Below are 1,927 nucleotides of genomic sequence, written 5' to 3'. Positions count from 1 at the left end.
GACCCCTGGACCCCCCGCCCCCATGAGGGTCAGAGGAAAGGAAGCAGGTGCGCTGGTGAGAGTTTATTGGGGTGTCTGAGCAGGCGCTGAGAGGTCGGCAGGTGAGGCCGGGGGACCCGAGCCGAGAAACTGGGAGGGAAGGACGGGGACCCAGCAGCGGTGGAGGCCCCTCCTGGGAGCAGGAGCCCTGGGGAGCAGCGGGGTCAGCGTTCTGGGGAGCTTTTAGGTCAAGGTCAGGTCAGCAGAGTGGACGCATGGAAGACCTGGGTGTGGGCAGCCACCGAGCACAGGTCAGGACCAGACTGAGGGGGGCTGGGAGGACCACCATCACCGGGTGGGTCCTAGCCCAGCTGGCCCCGGGGGAGACGGCCCCGTCAGCAGCAGGACGTCTGGGCCGAGGCGGGCACGCAGCAGGCCTGGCGGGAGCCCACGGGGCGGCAGAGCAGGGACACGCAGGAGGCCCGGCGGCAGCAGCTGGACTGGCAGGAGGAGGCGGGGGCACAGCAGGGGGAGGCGGGCACGCAGCAGGCGGGCCTGCACACGGGGCGGCAGAGCAGGGACACGCAGGAGGACGGTCTGCAGCAGGACGAGGAGCAGGGGCTGGGCTGGCAGCAGGAGGAGGCTGAGCAGGGGGAGGGCCCAGAGCAGACAGGGGTGCAGCAGGCAGGCTTGCAGCAGACAGGGGTGCAGCAGACGGGCTTGCAGCAGACAGGGGTGCAGCAGACGGGCTTGCAGCAGACAGGGGTGCAGCAGTCTTCCTGGCAGGGGGAGGAGCTGCAGCAGGAGGGTTGGCAGCTAGACTGCTGGCAGCATGAGGACCCTGTGCAGGGGGAGGCCTGGCAGCAGACAGGGGTGCAGCAGACAGGGGTGCAGCAGACAGGGGTGCAGGAGACGGGGGTGCAACAGACGGGCTTGCAGCAGACAGACACACAGCAGTCTTCCTGGCAGGGGGAGGAGCTGCAGCAGGAGGGCTGGCAGGAGCTGGTGCAGGCTGATTGGCAGGGACCAGATCCGCAACTTGCAGGGGTGCAGATGAGGGTCAGGCAGGTGGCCGGGACACAGCATGTGGGGGCGCAGCTGCTGGACTGGCAACAGCTGGGGGCACAGCAGGGAGGCTCACAGCAGCTCTCTTGGCAATTATCCACCTGCCAGGAGGAGCTGGTGCAAGCAGTGGGTGAGCAGACACGGCTACCACAGTTCAGGTCACTGGAGCAGACGGACAGGGTGGACGCAGCCACCACGTAAGTCCTGGAGCAGCAGGTGTCTGCCATGCTGGAGCTTTGTGCTGCGAAATGAGCAGGACAGGGGTGTGTGTGACCAGTGTGTGAGTGGGGTGCTCTGGGCATCGGGGCTTTTATATCTGTCCCTGGGGTGCTGAGCCTCACATGAGTCTCCCCAGCCTTCCTTTTCCTTGTTATTGCTCTGAGTGTTTCCTGACACCCTCACTAATTTATTTGCTGAAGATATTTGTACACCATCCCCAAGACGCTGAGTGTGTCTGATGAAGGCTGCTGGCTTGTGTCCGGAAAGCAAACGCTGAGATGCAGATGTTGGCTGATTGGCTCATGGTCAGGTGTGTCTAAAACATGGCCTCCTCTTGCCATTTTTGCTTGTGTATCTTTGGTGTGAATTCTGGTCTGCTCTACACAGGGCTCAGATGCACCTCACCAAACAAGGGTGTGTTGGCTCGGGGGACTGCCCCCTCTCCTGCTCTACCTGCAGACTCAGACCCCGGTGGGGCGACTCCCACAGTCCATCCCAGACACCGTTCTTGTTCCCCCATTCATCTCATGATTACCAAATGATGTGCATATTCTGTTCTTGAGCTTTCAGTTTTATTATTTATTTATTTTTAAAATTTTAATTTCTTAAAGTTTTTATTTTTATCACCTGGTGCTCATCACAACAAATGCTCTCTCTAATCCCC

The 1,927-nt window shown here is 61.1% G+C and overlaps 1 protein-coding gene across 1 annotated transcript; it reads right to left on the bottom strand.

Moving 5' to 3' along the window:
* Positions 1–374: 374 nt before the first annotated feature.
* LOC123940164 (keratin-associated protein 10-8-like) lies at positions 375–1,271 on the bottom strand. Its single transcript, XM_046002682.1, has one exon. It carries the CDS (start codon positions 1,269–1,271, stop codon positions 375–377), a length of 897 nt encoding a protein of 298 aa, XP_045858638.1.
* Between the last annotated feature and the right edge of the window lie 656 nt (positions 1,272–1,927).

This window comes from Meles meles, chromosome 4, assembly GCF_922984935.1.
Source record: "Meles meles chromosome 4, mMelMel3.1 paternal haplotype, whole genome shotgun sequence".
NCBI classification, from domain to species: domain Eukaryota; kingdom Metazoa; phylum Chordata; class Mammalia; order Carnivora; family Mustelidae; genus Meles; species Meles meles.
This window is presented reverse-complemented; position numbering and strand designations above follow the sequence as displayed.